An 18493-nucleotide genomic window follows, 5' to 3' on the forward strand; every position below is an offset into this window, starting at 1 on the left:
GTCGAAAACCAGGGTCGGGCATCTTGGGGGAGATCTAGAGTACCTGATGTAGCTAGACAAAAAGAAAGTATATGCCTACCTTGAATCTCTTGGTACCAGCAGAAGTATGGTTAGGGTCGACAAGCTACAGCCTATGAAGTGATTTCAGCTCCCAGGACAGGCAATTTAGGTGAGGTGGCGTCCTAGGTACCTGGCAAAGCACTGCGTATTGTAAGATTGTAAAGATCCACAAAGATTTCTGTGGCCATTTCTACCGGAAGTTTCTCCCGACCTACCACACAACGTAGATACTGTACGGTCCCTGCGTAAGCACCCGGCGCTCCTTCCCGATGGTACCGTCGTCAAGACTGTTTCCTGCTCATGTCCTTGACAGTTGACCCACAAAGGCCCAAATGTTATTTAGCATGGTTGAGCCTTCTCAATCCAGACCGTTTCGGCATTTGCAAGGAATTTTGCCGGTCAGGTTACTTTGGTAGGCAGGTACGCAATGAGTAGAGATCATGGCAAGAGGGGGAAGGAAATTTCGAAAGGGCAGCAACTAAGTAAGGTTGCACTGTTGCGGCGGACTGGGTTGGGCAACCAGGTCGACCGCGGCGAAACCAACGGAGGCCCGAACCCCAGAGCATGATTGCGGGACCTGGTTTTGGTTGCTTTTCCTCGAACGGTTTGCTTGTTGGGGTAAGCAGAACAGCTCGGCAAACCAGGACGACGAACATCAGCAGAAGCAGAAACAAGATGGTAATCAGGGGTGCCCATGGGAGCTTGATAGCGGACACGCAGTCATTTCATGCATGGTGAACTCGCAAGTTGTTTCGACAGGCGTGTCGCTAGAAAATCTTGACGTAGCCAAGACTAGTCTAGGATTTCCTTTTGCTAAAGAGCGGCATGTGGTCAACCCGATCTTGGGGTTTTTGTTTTCGACCCCTAGTTCTAGTGGAGTCTAGGCTAATGACGGGTTGGCAAAAAATGAATTTATTTAGGGGGGAGGGTAGCGAAAGAAAAGTCACAAAAAAAAAGACGACGAAGAATGGAAATCAGAGACATTGATCGAAAGCGGTACAGTTTTCAGGCCCCTGTAGGCATGAGAATTGTGGTACATTAGCGTGTGGAGGATCGAATTCCATTGATGGAACTTAAGTCGAGCGCCAAATCAGCCGCGACGTATGACAAATATCAGGGTAGATCCATAGCCAGCCGGGAATATATAAATCGGTGTGGTTATTACTTAGTAATTGTTAAGGGTTAAGAACAAAAAATTCAGGGTGCAAAAATAACAAGAACGGGAGGCGAACAGAGTTGCAGTTCGAGTAATGAAGAAAATTTACACAGCAGATTGTTGCATAGCCCAGACATCGAGTTTGAAACCGGCGCTTGTTCAGCTATTTGTCGCCGTGTCGCCAGAAGGTCGATCTTGCCATGGGCTGTCCATGTGTTGCGGGTGTGATGTGTCTGTTGTCGGACTACCAAAACTATTTCCAACCCAATGTATCTTGAATATTTACTCTGGCATGGCTGAAAAAGAGAGACGAGGGAAAATCCAATAAACAACGAATACGTGCCATTGTTTCTACAAGATCAATCAAAATACGCTAAGCTAACGATACACGACACGACACTGGTCTGGTCTGCTCGCATGCACACCACGAGGCTCCACAGCCAGCACGTTATCGTGGTAGTACTGCGTAGAGAAAGTGACGAGTGTGGATTTGAATGCAACAATGGATCTGGCTAACGATTTAGATTGCGCCTAACGATTCGAAGGCAAACTTTCCGATGGCAAAATTATCCGCATGGTCAGGGACAAGGTGATTAGCCGCTACAAACTCTGAACCAGGTAACGGGTAGGGGTGTGTTTTCTTTGAATTGGAGACATTGATTTTGCGCAACCCTATTTTCTCAGCTTTCTTGAGCCGGCAGGCAAGTTGCGGGCATGTAAAGCAAGCGGCGGCAGGCAAGCGACAAAACAACGTGTTTATCACGGCTGCAAGCGCCTCATCTGGATAAAAAGGGCTACAATTGGTATATCAAATTGTAATCAGAAAATAAGAGAAATAGGAGAAATAGGAGAAATAGAAGAAAAAAAAGAAAAGGCACTGTCTCAACAGGTCGCGTGCTGGGAACAATACGCTACTCACCCTGTTCATCTGGACACAAGCACGAGCCGAAGCGATTACACTCGGATTGATTGACCAACGATCCACGCCTTGTTACCGAGACAAAACCATGAACGACAGACATGAATATCTCACGCGACCCAGGTATGCTTCCATTTCCATATTCATCTGTTTTTCCACTTGGCAGGTAGCGACAGATCCCAGCCTAACCCGTGTCATTCGAGCGAGACGGTTTCGGCAGCGTACCGAATTGTAAATCCCCGGTGGACCCGTTATTCTTTGCAAGCCCCGCATCTTTTTTTGTATGCAAGGGCATGATTTACAGAACGTCTTGGTCGGTTGGACGGCAAGGGCGGGTAGGTTCCCCTATCGAATAAATGATAGCAGTGCAGGACTACAGTAGTCGTTAATGCAGTAATTTTTCATTTTACATTATTTTACTTTTTTCCATATTTGAATACTACGTAATCGCCGGTACCAAAAGCAGCTAACAAACTAAAAACCCGTCGGTACTGGCAAACAAACGGCTTGGGGATCGGCTATAGCAAAAACCGGATGAAATGTACCTACATATCCGTTTTTGTGTTCGGCCCCTCAGAGTCGACTCAGGTTGCGCCCTGATTCGGACAAACCTTTAACTACTTTACACCATGACTTGAGACCTTGACATGCTTTTTTTATACTGTCTTTTTTCCATTGTGTCTTTTTCTTTTCTTTTTCATTTTCAAATCCCATGCCTGGCTCTCACTCCTCACCTTGTCAACTAAGTGCCTTGAATCGCATTCCCTTCCGGGTCCTCCGCGACTCGGGTCCATGCTGTACGTCAGGGAATTATTTTTGTCGGAATCAGCCGTCAGTTGGGTCAGAATTTCCCACTTACCGTACTACTTACTGTACATTACAGGGGATACCCGATAGCCAAGGTTCAAGCTTGTATCAACAGTTGCTACATTTCCGGTTGAGTGTATCGTCATTCTGCTCTTTTGGAAGACTACTGCGTTGCGTGGGGAGGCAAGAGTCAAAGGCAAAATAAATGGATGATGTTCTTTTCTGGTATTTACTGTGTTGATTACATGATATTTTTCGGCCTCGGTCGCTTCATTTTAACCGCTCGTCTATTTCACCCCCTTTCATCCAACTCCCTTCGTCTTGTTGTAAGGAAGCGAATGGAAATGCCCAAATGCAGACGTCTTCTGTCAGTGATACATGGGCTCGCTGTACTCGTATGCCGTCCTCGATCTGACAGGGCTGCAGTCATCCCGACTTGACACGCAGACCTCTGCGGTGCCTGTACCTCTTTTAAACCACGTTAATCGGTTTGAGTTTCTTGACTCGCTAAGGTAGCTGCTTCTATGACGAGAATTCCAAGGTTAATAATCAGCGTCCAGTTCTAGACCTGGACCTAATGGAGATTACCGTTACTGTATTCACTTGGAGGCATCATGGCGAAATGTCGTTTCCAGGTGTGCTTTTTTTTCGAGATGATAATCACTACACTCAGCTGGGCTTTTTAACTTCTAAGTCCCTGCCAAGACTACGTAATTTTGTTACTGTCCGGTAGCTCAAGCATGATGCCTACTGGAAAGCGCTCCACATGGACGATGCGGCGTCGCGAATTCGTACCCAAAGTATAGGTTTGCTTCATGTATAATTATCCTTTTTTTAATATCGTTTTCTATACCCTCCCTACCAAGGTTCGAACCCCTTTTGTTTGTTTTTGGTACCAAAATAAAATTCCCAAGAACCAGATACTTTAACCAGCCCGTTCCAGATTGTGTCCGATCATTCTTGTTCGCCATCTAAACACAAGGTCTGGAAAAAGAGGGCAAATTTGATTAAACATTGACGGCCCACAATCGTGAACCACGATCGTCACAACCCCTTCGCAATGCGCGTTGAAGACGAGAAAAAAAAAATCGTCCTCCTTTTCTTTCGTCCAAACACCTGAGACCCGCCACTCTTTTAGAATACGACGCTGAACGGCTGGTTCATCCCCGCGCACCACTCTTTTTCTACATGTCAAATGCAAGCTGCCAATCGCTTCTCTTAATGCAATTTCATGCCCCAGCTGCATCAGAGAGAGGGATGCTTATGTCTTTCGGGACGCCGAGCTTTCCTTGTTGCTTGAACGTTGGCGAACCATCTTGGCTTTGTGATGACCATTTTGGCGCATTGTCGTGGAGACGTACGCTTGTCGCCCACACAAGCATGCCATTATATTGACCAAACTCAAGAGAAAGTGGAAACTTGATGATGACCCCTTGGTTACGGAATTCCGGTGCCGTAAAGGTCGCTCATCTCAAGTTTGTTCCTTTTTTTTTTTTTTTTTTTTTTGGCCAACCCGGGCTCTCAAAACACAAACTGTCCCGCCCGTTTGTCCAAGGAAACGCTACCAGTATCCCTGGGCCAGAACCCCACTGTTGCTATTCCAAAAACAGACCGATACTTGCCATCTAACCGTGATAGTAGTTGATCTGATTCTTTTCGTTGTTGATTATTGTTATTATTAACACTATTTACCGTACAGGAGCATCACCTCCAGGGACACGTGGCTCCGTCGCGAGCGAACCTCTGGCTTTCTGCGCCGATGTTTTGCTTTTCCGTCTTTTTTTCCTTTATTTTTTTTTCTGTTTCTCCCCACCCTCCTCCACCTATCGTATTGCACACGCCCACACCCCTTGCCCCTTGCCAGTCTATATTCAGCACAACGAAAAAAAAAAAAAAAAAAAAAAAATATCGACACATTGGTTTTGGAATGTTCTCCCGCGCTATTTACGGTTAGGTGATTGTTTGATTCGGTCGCATGCAGAATTTTTGCAAGAGGACGGTCCAGGCCTGAACCTGGCCCTCCCCCAGTGAGCCGAACAATAGACTCCTGGGAGTGGGAGAAAGATGCCCAACAGGCTCAACAGCCGCTTCTGGCTTCTTCTTTCGGGCTGGAGATCGGGAAGCATGATGTCGCCGCCCGAACCCCTTCCCCTCCAAAAATAAGCGTTGTGCAAATCAGAGCTGAGAGAATCCGAAAAATCTATCTGTTTGCACAGTCTCAATAACGAACCACTCACAGACGATTGGTTTCCCAAGACTACGGCACGCTACTTGAGTCTAATATCCGCTCGAATAAGCATCTTTCTGCTTTGCTCCCCCTCACCTCCCTCCTATCCGCCGCCGCCTCCTCGATTCTTGCCTGTTTTGTCTTGTTTGCTTGCTTGCTCGCGTCCGTCGGGATCTTGGCATTTCGGGACCCGGTCGATCCTTTATGTCGTGCTGCTTTTCGTCTATGCTCTCCTTGGTCTCTCTGTGTCGTCCCTCGCTGTCACTCTCTATCGTTTGCCTTTTCTTTCGCCTTTTTCACCTATATTTTTGAGCAGGGTTGCTATACGGAGCTAATGCTGCTTCTGGGTACCAAGCGGCGCCTCAGGAACGCCACAGAGGGATTTGTCGATGGATCTCGGGCTGCGAGATGGCAACGCCAAAATGGCGACGCCACTCCACAAACGTACGCAGTTTGTCAATGCATACTTTATTTCTTCGTGTCTTGGCTCGTTGCGAAAACGCCTGCCGCCCGCACTTTGGACCTAGAGCGTTTCCGAATCTCGGAAAGTGACCTTCAATCGCGCTCGTATTTTGACTTGAACGTTGGATTGTATTACCATGGAAGACCCTGTGCAGCTGAAGATTGGCCCGGCACCATGCTAGTGATTCCTTTGTTCGTTTTTTGCTGGCGTGCGATACAACACAATAACGAGGGCGGCACTCTTAGTTCGTGTCTGCCGTCACCGGCGGTGAGCTGTGCCAGTCGTTTACCTCCCGCTGCGGAATCACCCGAAGCTATTGGCCGGGCGCATCCCCTGGTTCCGGAAATTGCCCCTACGATGTTGACATGCCGGGGTCTTTTCTAGCTTCACGCCCAGTTAGAAGCTGGCGCTGAAATGCATCAGTGGCTGAGTACTGTACCTGCTTCTTCCACCGTATGTTCGGAGCATTCACACCAGTCCTCTGTTTGCTCCGGCGGTGAAGCCTCGATTCGACGGTGAGATCCCGGGCTGCAGAAACAAAGCATTCGTGGCGTAGGCGCAGTGGACAAACTTTCTCGTACCATCCATTGTTAGCCGGCACCCCTGTTGTGATACGCTTCTTATTTCTTCTTTGAATATGTCTGCAGTGGCTTCCGTTGTTGACTGTTGACCCCTAGATCTTGTTTCCAAACACGCATGTTTTTTTTTTTTTTTTTTTTTTTTTCGGGGGGGGGGGGGGGGGGGGGCTAGACGTGCCAGATTACGCCTAGTTTGTGAGCAAAGACTCGATCGGCGTCAAAGACCCCTACCCTCGTAGCTTCTAAGCCAATATGATCATATGTTCCGGAACATTCACCATACCTATACCTGCTCACGACCGAGGTCAAACGGTCTAGATGCATTACCCTGGCATTGATCTGCAACTACGATATAGAGCCATCTTTCATGCCTAGCCTAGCTAGCCCTATATTTGCAAGATCGATTCATCATTTGTCCTTTGGTGATGATAGACCCTGTCAGCTATGGGGTAGCTATCTTGACCAGACCGTGAAGGGCGAGCAAGGGTCGAGGCGAGGCGAGGCGGCCCGGGTAGGTCTTTGTTCGTCATTGTTGTCATTTATGGGAAGTATGTGACATTACCTCGCATCACTCATCAATCCGTTTGTTCTGTGGCGCGATGCAGTGGCCCTTGTGTCACAATGCGTTAAGCGTAAAAGTTGGACGAGCAGAGATCGTTCGCATCATGAAAGCCTTGACACGGCGGCACAATCTAAATCTTGACCTCGCAAGACTCGGTACAAGCATGGATTGCGGTGAACCTCAGTATCATGTACTGTGGTGTGAAGGGTCCTGCTGATGGGCAAAGACGGACGCCTGGTCTGTCGCACAAGACGCAGCAGCATAGATCACATATGTGCCAAGCCTCATGTGGCCTCGACGACTGCAAGTGCAACAAACGCAGGCCACATAGGGTAGCGGCATCTCCTTGTTTTGGCAATCTTCTCATCATAATTCTTTTGAGATGCTTCCCCCACGTGTCCCGCGCGCGGAAACCAGCCTCAATGTAGGCGCTGTCCGGTACTACTTGCCCGAGGAGGCCGCATGCGTGTGTCGTAATTGTTGTCTTGCAGTTGAAACAATTGGACACGGTTAACTGCCATTTCGAGCTGTAGCTATCCTCATGGCGGTCTGTCCCAGATGATGCAGCGGTGGCCGGATCTGGCATATCGTGACAGGGGAGACAAAGGGAACCTCTCGGATGCTGGGTGGATGTGGGGGAGGGGAGAATAGGGTGCGGCTGCCTGCACTGCAGCAATCAAAGCGTTTGTTCGAGAAGCCGAGGGCTTACAGTTATTGATTCTATTGCAAACGAACAGATTGTTCCCTCGGGAGGACAACGGAGGCCCGTCATGCACATGTATGTAGCCAGATTGGTGATGGCGACCTGAACATTTTGTTTTGACGACTAGGCGGTGTGAGGAGAAAGGGCTGCCGAGATCCCGGTTTGTGGGCAGATCAATCCGGTTTTGTCTTTTATGAAGATTTTTTCAGAGTGTCAAGGTAACTCCTACATATCCAGTTGAGTGTTTTTATGGCGATGGTTGGAGCTGTCCGCGGAGGAGAGCAGAGCTTGAGAGGGTTGGTTGACGAGAGTGGATAGTGCTGCACCCTAACCCTGCCCATGTATTCCAGTGGGCCCCCCTTTAGTGGTTGCGTCGTGGCTTCCCCACCAAGATCCAGTATCTGCTCCCCGCCGTTGAACATGTGCATTATGGATTCAATTTTCCGAAAGGATTCTCGTCACAAAAGTTCTTTAAGCACGTATCTATCTGTAGGTCTGATACAGGACGAGCAACGAAATACTGCGCATGTTGTTGAACATCCGCCAGTATCATCGAGCCCTCTTCGCTAACCAGAGAATCATCGTGTAATGTATGAGTCAATCCCCTTCCATCGTAGTCTCTGGCAAGGTCTTTGAGTTTGGCCAACGTCTATCGCGACCCCATTACATTGAGAATTTCAACAGGGCCCGATATGAAGCTAACAGATTTGTGCCCCAGAAAGTCTGTATTAGGTCAAGGAGCGCTTGTTCAACTCAAGTCTCAGGGAAAGGTCTTCTTGCAGCAAAGCGAAACCACAACCCTTCAGCTGCACTAACGAGTGACACCAGTCTCAAGGATGGCAGACGTCGCACTGCACATCATCTCAGAGAACTCGGCGTCTGAGCGCCGCATCACGCCGTCGTGGACCATAGCGACCCTCAAGACCAGGCTAGAGCCCATAACGGGCATACCGCCTTCTTGCCAGCGGCTGTCGCTCAAGACGGCAACCGGCGATGCCATCGCCATCGAGGCCGCAGACGAGGAGGCGACGACCCTGGCTGGGTTCCCGCTTACACCTTATGCTGAGCTTAATGTGAGTGAGAGGGTTCTCCCACAGGACGTTCTGGAGTGTGTTTGTTATGCCACGTATTCCTGAATATGACGAGACTGCGGACGCGAGCAAGATATGAAGTGACAATGAACAATAATGTCTGCGCTATAGCCCGGCTTTGTTCTGGACCCTGTCTAGCAATAGAGAGTGAGCTAAGACTCGCGTATGGCTGCCTTAATTTCTGTCCAAGCACTCCTTCAGAACGCATATATGAGAGAAACTCGCCCGCTTACAGGCTCACTAACCACCCTCATCTGCAGGTAATCGACACGCGGCCACCAAACGCCCGACCAAACTTGACCGATACGTCCAATGTGGACAAGTACGTAATGCCCGAGGAGGAATACGCCCAAAAGACCGACTCGGTCCTCGCGTGGAAAAAGGCCCAGAAGCTGGGGCGCTTCGATCCCAACGTGCCGGCGATGCTCGAGGCCAAAGTCGCCGCCTTTGCGCGCGAGGCCGAGGAGCGGGGCATTGTCGTCGGCAAGCGTTGCCGGGTCGGCGGTGAGGATACACGTCGAGGGGCTGTCATGTATGTTGGCGAGGTGCCCGAGATCGCCACCGGCCCGGGCACCTGGGTCGGAGTCAGGCTGGACGAGCCTGTCGGCAAGAACGACGGGAGTATTAAGGGGAAGAGATACTGGGGTGAAGGTGAGGGGCAACTTCATGGCTTGTTTGTAAGGCCGGAGAGGGTTGAGGTTGGGGACTTCCCACCACTGGATGATTTGTTGGATGACGAGGACATGGAGGAGATTTGATCCCGCGGTCTTTGGCCTCTCTGCTTGCCTCACATATTACAACAGCCTCAAGTCTAGATTTGGACTGCATCATTCACGCTAGGCATTTCATAGCCGCAAGGCAACGGGAAGAGAAGCTCGAGATCATCCTGTAAGAAGATCATTATTATACGCGGTGCTTGATCGACGATTTGCTCGCCAAAGTCATCATATACGATTCAGTATGGGTTCGTCAGAATCATTATGTTCCTGGTGGATATGATGGTATGCTAACCCTGTCATCACGAGTTGGTAGCAATTCATCCGACGGTTGCTCTGACTCTAATTGCCGTAACAATCGGACTCAATTGAATGTGATATAGGTTTCACGGATCTCGCAAACTTTATGGCGCACATAAGAACAGCATAGCTATTGCCGAAGTAGGGCAAAAGATTGTGACAACCAGTCGCCACTTTAGCCTCGGCCTCTTGCTCAAGTAGAGCCCAGGCAGTCATCATCAAGAGACTCAACAGGACATGCCACCAATCCCTAGTGTTTACATCCACCTCATTCTTATTACCTTGATGAACATTAATCTGGCCTTGACTGGACTAGTAGATCCCCTGGAAAACTCATTTGCAAGACGCGAAAGTCTTGGGCAGATGTCACCACTTGCTCGTTATTGTTAGTCATGAGAAGATTGAGCCCAGCTTACTTTGACCCCTGGCCAGCTCGTGTCCCTGACATTTCCTGAGCGGCAGTTGCGAGTTGCGAGCCCCAAGGCCGATACAAGCTTGAACTATCGATCGATAACATCATGTAGTAGTTGGCAATTACCGCAAGGCAGGCAGGGACCTTGTTCAGCAACTTGAACTGAGGAAGAGAGCGAACCCCTCCTGAAGATCCGGAAAGAAAAAAAAAGGCTATGAGAAAGTTCGTCAGAGACTCAGAGTCACGATGCTGAGTGAATAAACCCCGAGATGTTGCACATCCCTTTCTGGACAGAGGTCGATGGGTTCCAGACATGAGAAGCTGGCAAGGAACCGTCTGAGCCTGACAAGGCTACCGCGGGAGGTTTAGAAGTTGTTCGCGCTCGATTTGGGGTCCCGCGAACACCAAAAAAAGTACGAATCGATCTGGGACAAAAATTCTCCGAGTTTCCGTTGTCAGCACCCACCCAGGGTTGATGCCGGCGTCGCATTGTTCTTTTTACCAAAGGTGTGGTGTGGTATAACAACTTTATGGCAAAACTAGGTTAGACTATAAAAAATGCATTGCCCGAGAGTGTGTGCCTGTCAGATTTTGGAGAACACCTAGCATTCTGGGGGCTGGCTTCAGGTTGCGGCTACCACACCTCTGGGCTTTTTGTTTCTGCCGGCACCTAGATCGGCAGTAGGGATGTGGCGCCCACTCTGTGACATTTGATGTATGACGTGCCGCACTGGCTTTTGGGGGCCAACCCAGGGTACGTTTCAGGGTGCCCTTTGGCGTGTTGGGGAGACTTTGTCTCTGGGTCACAAGACAAAGTATCTCGTCAAGTATTGTATGATCCTAAGCCACAAACCTTCATGCGACTGTGAGTGAGAAAAAGTGTGTTTGTGGCGTGTGTTCGTCGCTTGCCCTGCTACTGTGGCATCGCATAACCCAGCGATTCTGTACGCGCAGCGATTGTACTGCTGGGGGGGGGGGGGGGGGGGGGCTGTGCTCTGTGGGCCCCCTGCCAAGTAAATGCTTCCGTCCAGTAGAAATTATCTCTGCTAACTATCCATATAGCCCATCAAGTATTATGCAAGCATTCGTTCTCGTAATGTGTTTCTAACTACTGCAAGTCAAGAGTTTGAAAGGCCTTCAATTATCTTGGTGGCCATTCAATTGGGCTGCCAGGCTGATACGGCATTTGAAAAGCCGGTTGCCGAAGTTTCCTCCTTACCTAGGGACCTAATCGTGGTATTGCTGACGCAAAGTAGTCCGGTTGCAATATCTAGAGCAAGTCCTAGGGTCTAGTCTATTCTAGATAGTAGTATCATGCTACGCACGGCGCTGCCCCAGCCGTGAACATGGATGACGTTTTGCGCCGCAGGGGACCTTTTTCCCGTCACAGACCCCCAATACCACCCGAGAGATAATAAAAATAAGATGATTGACGCGAATCAGCTTCAGTGGGCGCCGCTTTGTTTGTCGATCAGCGATTGAGTGTAACTTTGTTTCTATGCTCCAGGACTGACTGAGCCGTTCGATGAGCAATAAGCAGTTTCCTTCTGTTCAGCATCAACTTCCCACTAAGCACTTGACTGACGACAAGCTGGTAAACGCAGATTCCTGATGAGTGTTCTTTAGTATGAGGCATACATATATCCCTTGGATAGGTACAGTAGTTGAGGTACCTATTCGGGCTGTTAGCGCATTACAGTCAGTGCTTGTCGTAGTCACAGCAACAAATATTCTAGTTCTAGGTTGGTTAGTAGTCTACCTAAGCTAGCTATGTCAGGTACCTACATAGGTACCTTACCTATCTGCATGACTTGCTCAAGCTATCGTGCTGTAGTGCTGATTTGGTGATCAAGAACGCATTTCAGCAGGTGGGTTCGTCGATGAATCGATTACAGATGTTCGTGGATCAGGTTCAGTGGCCCCAGTTCTCAATTCCCCTGCCACCCAAGTGCGCAACCACCTTATAGTACCGAGGTGTGATGACTTGATGGCCGCAGCGACCGACTTGGCATGTCAGATGTGCAGCAGGGATGTTGCTTAAAGCGACTCCACGAAGTGTCGGGCCCTTGCTTGCCATTCGGGGGTTAGCACCTGCATATGCATGAACAAAAAGTGGCGCCCAAACAGCTTCGACGTCTCAGAAGCTGCTTCCTCACCATCCATGCGGCGCATATACGTCTCGGAGTTTGGCATCAACCAGAAATTGAACGTAGCCTAGCAAGCCTTGCAAGCCTGGAGATAGCTTGCCTTGGTTGTGTAGTATGGGCGATCGGACTGCCAGCCGGCTGACTAGGGCGAATCACTTCTTGACAGTGTTTTAGTGGCTCTTGGTTTACCGGGTAGTTGGTTTTACCATTACCTACCTACCTACCTATCTTAGGTACTTTAGTCGAGGTACTAAGTCCTTTGCGACACGTTCGTTGGAGCGGGCTTACAGTATGTAACAAAGTAGCACTGCACGTCTGTTCATAACAATGATGACTTCTTGGCAATCAAGGCAGGCAGGGACGACGATGGATCATCAACGCTTCCTCCCCAGTCCTCGATCTTTCAGAGTCAAATATTTTGCCCCACAAGTACACCTGAACGTCTCCACGTCCACATCGGGAATATCTTCCAATCCTACCATCTCCCCGAATCGAATTGACCGAATTCCAACTCCATCCTCCCGGGTTTGCTTGACTCTCCGGACCTCGGATCTCGCGGCGTTTGCTTACCTTGCCTCTTGTGCCTGTTCCTGATCCTCTCCACAACAATCACCTACATTCATTCGTGGCATGGAGTGACAACAATCAAGATTTCCCTCATTTGACCTCTAAAACTAAAACTTTGTTCTCCGCTCATTGGTACCTCCATTCCTTTCCTGCACCCACATCTGCACGCACTCCACATCTGGACGTGCATTTACGTGCGCCTGCTTCGCCCCGCCTACATTACCTACATACCCGGCTTGCCGGGCAGACACCTTGGGACCCCGAGTCTTTATACTGCTGTCGCTGATCCAGAAACCGAACCAGAAAATCCGACTGAGCCCATCCATGTCATCGCTGGAGGGGATGTGCCGTAAACATCCGACTCATCCTTGTCTGCTTTACTGACCGCTCCCTCTTTACACCCTGATCAACTCCTCATTTTCTCCTGGACCTTTTGTGTTCGTCCCTCCGACTGGCGTCCACGCTTTTCTCGCTTTCCTTAAACGCATGCGCAAGATCGCCTCTGCGTTTGGCCCATTCAAAGGTGGCACCCGAAATTTTCGACAGTTCCGCGGCGCTAGAGCGGCTACGCATACTGGAGGGTATAAACTCGTAAGCGGGGCATAGCCGTGACGACGTGGACCGTCGCCGGCGAGAGACACGATGCCACTGCTACAACTACTGCCATTTTCGGCCGTGCTGACCACCGCCGCCGTGGTCTCGGTCCCAGCACAGGATGCGCTCGATATCTCTACGTTTCCGGTGCAGCATTTGCCTCGCTATCAGGAGGAATCTGCCCTAACCCTGGCCGTCTCGGCTCCCGGTGGTGGTCCTTATTTGACTTTTCCGATCGTTCCATTCACCCAAGAAGCCGGCTTGAATGTCTCGCAGTCGCAGAGGGGGGTAAGACTGATCATATGGATACGTTCGGTGCGGTTAGAGTGTGTGTCTCTCGTGCTGACCACCTTTTTGTAACCAGATGGTCCGCATAGAAGGTCAAATGATGGTGGCTACACAGCAAACATATGCTGATTTGGTCTACTCGGACGCCGTCGCTTATCTGTGCTGTGACCCTCTGAATAACTCCAACGTCACACCCGAGATGATGCTCAGAACCATCATCGAGAATCAGCCCAAGGCGGTATTGCTGTACACCCAGCAGGGCAACTGCTGTAATGTTACGGGGTTGCAAAGCCGATCGCTCTATCAGAAAGTGTTTACTATGATTGATGCAACTGAGGCTTCGGCAACGCTGAATCTGTCAACGTCGGCAAACGGCGCTCTGCAAGCTGTCATCTCGGGAAATTCGACACGGTCCAATGGCGACGACCCCGGCCAGACTGGCAATAACTCTGCCGTAGCTATGAGCGTCCTCTACAGCATCACCGGCCTGATCACCTTACTGTTCCTCGTCATAATAGCAATAGGAGCCGTCCGCGCGCATCGGTATCCGGAAAGGTACGGACCTAGGAATGCACACGGCGGAAGGCCGAGTCAGAGCAGAGCCAAGGGCCTTGCACGCGCCGTGCTGGACACGCTACCAATTGTGAAGTTTGGGGCGCCGGCACCGACCGAGGGGAAGCCTGACCCATCGTTGGAACCCGAGGATGGCGGATTGGAGCCTGGCAAGAGGAACATGTCTATGAACCATGTGCAAGTCCACCACCTTTCCACAATTCCCGAAGATGCGGAAGCCATTCCGACGGTGACGAACTCTCCAATGAGGGAATCGCGCATGGCTCCTGCCCAGTCGTGCGACGCTGCCACGGTAGCCCAAGGTCAGACAGAGCCACTAGGTGACGAGCACCTCGGGTGCTCAATATGTACAGAGGACTTTTTGGTCGGCGAAGACGTCCGCGTATTACCGTGCGATCACAAGTTTCACCCTTCCTGCATTGATCCGTGGCTGATCAATGTCTCGGGCACATGTCCCTTGTGGTAAGTTTTCTGTACCACATGCGAGGTTTTTCATTTTGTGAATTTTCTTTTTTCCTCTTCCAATAACTAACTAATCATGGTTTTTTTTTTTGTTTCCAGTCGACTTGATCTTCACCCGCCTAAGAATACTGATGAAGAAGAGGAGGGCGACTCAACACAGCTCCCTCCCCCACTGGGAGCCGATCCGGAATTTGAAGTCGATACACGCGCCACGAATCGTGACAATCGACGATCGTCGCGGTTTTTTGACATTCATAGACTGAGACATGCTTCAGCTGAAGAAAGAATCGAGGCTTTGAGACGATATCGTAGAGAATCACAGGAGGGTCCAGCTGCCAGCACAAATGCTGACGATGAGAACAGCCGCACCTCACGGCTGACTTCCCGCCTCAAGGAGAAATTCAGGGTACGCACACGAGCGCAGCCACCTGGACATCGGAGACCAGGGCCAACGTCTCAAGGACCAGGTCAAATCCTCTGATATGTTTGACGAAACAAGAAAATCATGACCTATGATATGACATACGCGGTTGCTTGAAGAATCGCCCTCATTACGCTGCATCGGATACAGCCCATTACGCAACATGTTTCTTTTTTTTTCAGTACACGCCTCGAGAAGCCATCCTCGTTAACCCAAAAGTACGGATGAAGTCCAAGTATTTGTTTTTACAAAGATATGACCCTGAAACCAAGCACTATTTTATGTTTGGGTTGGGACAGCATTGCAAGGCGTTTTACACCAGGGTAATCGGCAACCAGAGCATAGTCTGGTACTAGGCTTTCCGAACTGCATAAAAGCCAGATCATACATTTAATTGAACCGACGAGAACGGAATTGGGAGTCTTGAGTCACTTAGCACCATTGCCCATTAATAAACTCTGTTGGGGGTTAGCGTTCACAACTATTATCGCCCACTCGGGCGTCTTACGATGCTGTATTTTTGGGATGCGCTCGTGAGCCCAACTATTGCCTCGCAATGAGATATGCAATATATATCCCCTGGACAAATTTTCAGTAATCATGACTTCGAGTAAGATGTGTAGATCATAACAAAGTATTATGCTGACACTTGAGACTTGGGTGCCGGGTAGTCCAGAGTACACCTGGCCGACTTGCACAACCGACGGGGCGTCATGTGTATATACTTGGCATATATTGCATATTCTACTGGAGGGGTTCTTGTTGTGTGACAGCAAAAGAAAACAAGAGCTGGGCCGAACCATGATTTCAACTGGCCCGAAGCTGACCCAGCCTTGAAACCAAATTGACAATTCTACGATGGACCTGGCATGAACGCGATGACCATCCCTCCGATACCGAGTTAAGCAGCATTGCTTGCGGCCGGTTAAAGCTGGCGACCAACTTCACAGTTCAGATCAGCTGGGTTCCGAACTTTTTATCAACAGGGTCCCAGAGCTAGGATAGTCGGTAAAGACAGTTGGTCCGATTCCCGACCACGGCCGGCTATATGCGATCGGCCTAGGGAGGATCTGATGTTTGTCTTGGTCTGTGTGCAGTCAGGTCCCCCTCCTCCACGAAATCCACCAGCTTGGTGACTGGTTTGTCTGCCAAAGAAAGAGCAGCTTTTTCATCGTCCGACAAAGGACGGTTTGTTTGTCCAACACACAAACTGACACCCACCCGATGTGGTTTTTGGGAACTGCTTTTCCATCTTGTTTAATTTGGCTGCCCTTTCAACGGAAAATCTGGGGATCGAAGATGATGTGCATCTTTGTGGCTTTTGTTATTTTCTGTTTCTTCCCTCTCCTTTCTTCTCTCTCCTTTTTTTAGTTTCGTTTTCTCGCTTTTCTATGTTTCGCTTGTCACAATTCAGCTCCAAGCCTGATCCAATATTTGCATCAGCCTTACCAATCAAAAAAAAAAAAGGAAAAGGAAAAGGGCGCGCGGGCGCCTCTACGTACAACGACGGGGATTAGTCTAGAACAAAGCTGTCAAACAGATTTATACCTAGACGCCGAACTTTCAAACTTTTGTGCTTTCGAAAAGAGGGGGCGGGTGTTTTGTGACCAAAAATTGCTATCGGTACAGATTTGGCCTCCAATGGAATTCGGGCTTTTTACCCCGGACACGAAAGCCGTAGAGCTTTACCTACCTAGTCTTTTGAGCTAGAATTATAGCTAGGGAGAAGACACATGGCACCAAGGCTATGCAAGCGTACTAGTCTAGTAATTGTATCTGAAAGGGGAAAAAAAATAAGGGTCCCGCTACATGATGGCCCCGAAAAAGGGGCACGCTTTTCAGCCTTCACTGTCATGGTATTGATCTCAATTGCCACTCCGAAGATCTATCAATAATCCCACGAGGGGCAACGCACCGCGCGAAAACTAATCAGCTTCCATTCTCTTTTTTAAACGGGGGCGCCCCAATGAAGCGAGGGCTTGCAGGGCTTGTCGGCTAAAATGCCAAACGGCAAACACAAAATGAGATGTGCCGTTTTTTCCCTTTTCCGTCCGGTCAGGTTCTTGCAAAACCTCTAAAGCTTTGGCGAGTAACACACATGCAGTAAGTCGAGTTATACGTCATGTTGTTTTTTGGTTTTCTCGGAAGTTGGGCAAAAAGAAAGAGAAAAAAAACGAAGAAAAAGAAAAAGAAAAAGGAAAATGGAAGGTTGCGTCTGTCTGCGCATGGCGTCGAGTCTACATGTTTGAAAGTGACCCCATGTCTTGAAAGAGAGAGAGAGGGGGGAGTCACGGTCCATCTCTTTTTATCTAATAGAGTGCAATTAGCAGGATGAGGGGCGGCAGAGGTTCGTTCTTTCCCTTGTTCACCTGTTTGACACTTGCCTTTTTACCCCCTCGCGAGCCTATATTCTCTAGTCGCGGACCCTTCTTGGCAGCTTTGCTGTAGCCAGGTCTAGGTCTAAACGCTTTTGGGCCTCGACTCACGGGGCTTTTTTTTCTTACTTGTCTTTGTCACGTTCTTTTTGGGTTTTGTTTTGGCATTGGCTAAGGTATATACGGAGATCAAATCCCGCCGTGACAGGAACATGGTTCAATAACATCTTCACCTTGAAGCTTCATTCACCTTACATATACTTTTCTTTTCCTCTCTCTTTTTTTCTTTTTCTGCCGGTGTTTACTTGCCTTTTGAGAGCTTGAGAGCGACAAACTTCCACAGCAGGGAACTGGGGCTATCGCCGTTCAGACTACAGGTTTTGCAAAAGGCGTGTATTTTGCTGGGTCTTTCCCCTCTTCCCATTTTTACCACTCAAATCATCATTTCCGTCCAACAATATCATCATTGCCACGGTGTGTTCTTTTTATCTGAATCATCCATACTCCCAGAAACCTTTTCATCCCACCAACCCCTGCAAACCGCTGAGTCTTAGCGTTGCCTGTGCTCCGAAGGGGGGAAAGAGACTTGCTCGGACTGCAAGTTACAAGGTTGGGAAACCGGCCTTGTCCCTTCCAAGGTGTGCCGTTCGGTTGTTTGGTTGCTTTCCCTATTTACATTGATTGTTTGCCTGCCTCTTCCACGCTAGCCGCAAAAAGGGTAAGGGTACCAACCTTTTACATGTCACTCGGCTTTATCATTGGAAGCTTGACCGCGTCGCGACACGCCTAGTTCTCCAACCGAGAACAACGCAGTGTACTAAACGCAAGAAATTGGCATCCCATCACTGCGAGCGAAGAGAACCAAGAAAAACAGGATTGACGGGGAGTGGGCGAAACTCCACCACTAGGAAAGCACCGATGGTACACTCGACCTCAATGCTCTAACCTCGAGCATCAAGCTAAGCGGCTCGAAATACACTTTTCGTCGCATTCCAGAAAGTCTCTTTAGGGCAGCCCATCTGCCAGGGAAATAAAAGGAGGGAAAAGGGAAGAATACGCGAAGAGAAGGGGA

At 49.4% G+C, this 18493-nt stretch overlaps 3 protein-coding genes across 3 annotated transcripts; 2 read left to right on the forward strand and 1 right to left on the reverse strand.

Annotated features, from left to right (window-relative positions):
• Nucleotides 1–7894: 7894 nt before the first annotated feature.
• On the forward strand, nt 7895–9867 carry MGG_08570 (tubulin folding cofactor B). Its single transcript, XM_003716045.1, has 3 exons — nt 7895–8065; nt 8194–8548; nt 8827–9867. Exons 2-3 carry the CDS (start codon nt 8312–8314, stop codon nt 9322–9324), a joined length of 735 nt encoding a protein of 244 aa, XP_003716093.1. The 5' UTR covers nt 7895–8065; nt 8194–8311; the 3' UTR covers nt 9325–9867.
• Nucleotides 9868–12515: 2648 nt separating this feature from the next.
• On the reverse strand, nt 12516–13034 carry MGG_17043 (uncharacterized protein; the record flags this gene model as incomplete). The annotated part of the gene is made up of 3 exons (XM_003716046.1): nt 12516–12541; nt 12712–12754; nt 12936–13034. 3 exons carry the CDS (start codon nt 13032–13034, stop codon nt 12516–12518), a joined length of 168 nt encoding a protein of 55 aa, XP_003716094.1.
• On the forward strand, nt 12664–15538 carry MGG_08571 (RING-7 protein). The gene is made up of 3 exons (XM_003716047.1): nt 12664–13590; nt 13667–14625; nt 14725–15538. Exons 1-3 carry the CDS (start codon nt 13351–13353, stop codon nt 15104–15106), a joined length of 1581 nt encoding a protein of 526 aa, XP_003716095.1. The 5' UTR covers nt 12664–13350; the 3' UTR covers nt 15107–15538.
• The last annotated feature ends 2955 nt before the right edge of the window (nt 15539–18493 follow it).

The sequence above is a fragment of the Pyricularia oryzae genome, chromosome 4 (assembly GCF_000002495.2).
Source record: "Pyricularia oryzae 70-15 chromosome 4, whole genome shotgun sequence".
NCBI lineage: Eukaryota > Fungi > Ascomycota > Sordariomycetes > Magnaporthales > Pyriculariaceae > Pyricularia > Pyricularia oryzae.